The sequence below is a fragment of the Echinops telfairi genome, unplaced genomic scaffold (assembly GCF_000313985.2).
Source record: "Echinops telfairi isolate 266 unplaced genomic scaffold, ASM31398v2 ScPeMD7_22;HRSCAF=79, whole genome shotgun sequence".
NCBI classification, from domain to species: domain Eukaryota; kingdom Metazoa; phylum Chordata; class Mammalia; order Afrosoricida; family Tenrecidae; genus Echinops; species Echinops telfairi.
Window position 1 is genome coordinate 3,638,022 of NW_022103919.1, and position 1,616 is coordinate 3,639,637.

General features: G+C 37.5%; 1 protein-coding gene across 1 annotated transcript in view; it reads left to right on the forward strand.

Moving 5' to 3' along the window:
* SET (SET nuclear proto-oncogene) overlaps positions 1 to 1,609 on the forward strand; it is a 9,391-nt gene extending 7,782 nt beyond the window's left edge. Inside the window, exons 4-7 of the mRNA XM_030885126.2 lie at positions 31 to 144; positions 638 to 808; positions 914 to 1,060; positions 1,522 to 1,609. Of these exons, the coding sequence (XP_030740986.2) occupies positions 31 to 144; positions 638 to 808; positions 914 to 1,060; positions 1,522 to 1,545 (456 nt within the window). The 3' untranslated portion in view covers positions 1,546 to 1,609. The remainder of the gene's footprint in view (positions 1 to 30; positions 145 to 637; positions 809 to 913; positions 1,061 to 1,521) is intronic.
* The last annotated feature ends 7 nt before the right edge of the window (positions 1,610 to 1,616 follow it).

A 1,616-nucleotide genomic window follows, 5' to 3' on the forward strand; every position in this document is an offset into this window, starting at 1 on the left:
GATTACTTGATTTGTCATCACTTATTGCAGTATTTTGATGAAAATCCTTACTTTGAAAATAAAGTTCTCTCCAAAGAATTTCATCTGAATGAGAGTGGTGATCCATCCTCAAAATCAACTGAAATCAAATGGAAATCTGGAAAGGTAAGCTTTGAGAAATTAAGCAAAATATTTTTGCATTGTAAAATATCTCATTGCTTTGTTGTAATGTGTTTAATATAAAATCATGTAAATTTGATCAAGTCAAATGCTATAGCTTAAAGCTATTATAAAGAATCAGTAAATTTGGGGGTTTCCCTGTTGATGGTTGAGGTCTTAAAATGATTTGCTATTGCCCCAAATCCATTATTGGTAGATATTTATTTTGGTGGATATATTTAAAGTTAAATTGTGCTGTGGTTTTATGTGATATGTTATGTGACATGATACATATATAAACAAATGGGTCTAGTTTTATAAAAGCCCAAGTTGTTGCTTTTGGAAAGATGATCATAAATTTTTTAGAACAGTACAATTTTAGGGGCTTAGAGTTTTAGGTCAGCTTAGTTTGTCATTTCATAGCTGCTCTTGGACAAGGAGAACATTTTATTATTCAGATTGTAGACAGTTGAAGTGTTTTCCTCTCCGTCTCTGTTAGGACTTGACGAAACGATCCAGTCAGACACAGAACAAAGCCAGCAGGAAGAGGCAGCATGAAGAACCGGAGAGTTTCTTTACCTGGTTTTCCGACCACTCTGATGCAGGCGCAGATGAGTTAGGGGAGGTCATCAAAGATGACATTTGGCCTAATCCATTACAGTACTACTTGGTGAGTGGAAAATGTTCTCTGTAAATGGAAAGCTTGTGTAAGGTTGTGCTTGCCTCATTTGGTGGAAAACAAGGTCTTAGTGTATTCCTTGTCTTTTTTTTTAAGGTTCCTGATATGGATGATGAGGAAGGTGAAGGAGAAGATGATGATGACGACGACGAAGAAGAGGAAGGTTTAGAAGATATTGATGAAGAAGGGGATGAAGATGAAGGGGAAGAAGATGAAGATGATGACGAGGGAGAGGAAGGAGAGGTAAAAGACTCATCCAGCAGGAACTAGAACCAAGAGTTAGCCAGTCCTTAAACAGAATTTACCCTGTTACTTTCGGGTTTTAGTGTATTGGGAAGGAACTGACACAGTTTGCATGTGAGTTTGTAGAAAAGAGCCGTTTGTTCTCCAAGAACCAGTGATACTCTGACAATATCCCTGAGTTCTGTTCGTAATAGGAGGCAGGATTTTAAGTTTAGTTTCAGTTAGGTCTGAGATAATGACCAATGGTTTTGTTACTGCAAAAATGTGGCTGATTTATCTAAAACGAGCACTGGATTTTTCAACCCAAATTCCATGTAGATTGATTCAGGCCAGAAAATTGGGATGTCCCCCATAGTGTGCTAATCCTTTTAGTCTGTGCACCATATGAAAACCTCGCAAGTGGCCCGAGAATTAAACTTGAAGACTAATCAGTGCTCCCTTTTCTTTATTTCTTTGAACAGGAGGATGAAGGAGAGGATGACTAACAGAACACTGATGGATTCCAACCTTTTTTAATTTTCTTCAGTCCCTGGGAGCAAGTTGCAGTCTTTTTTTT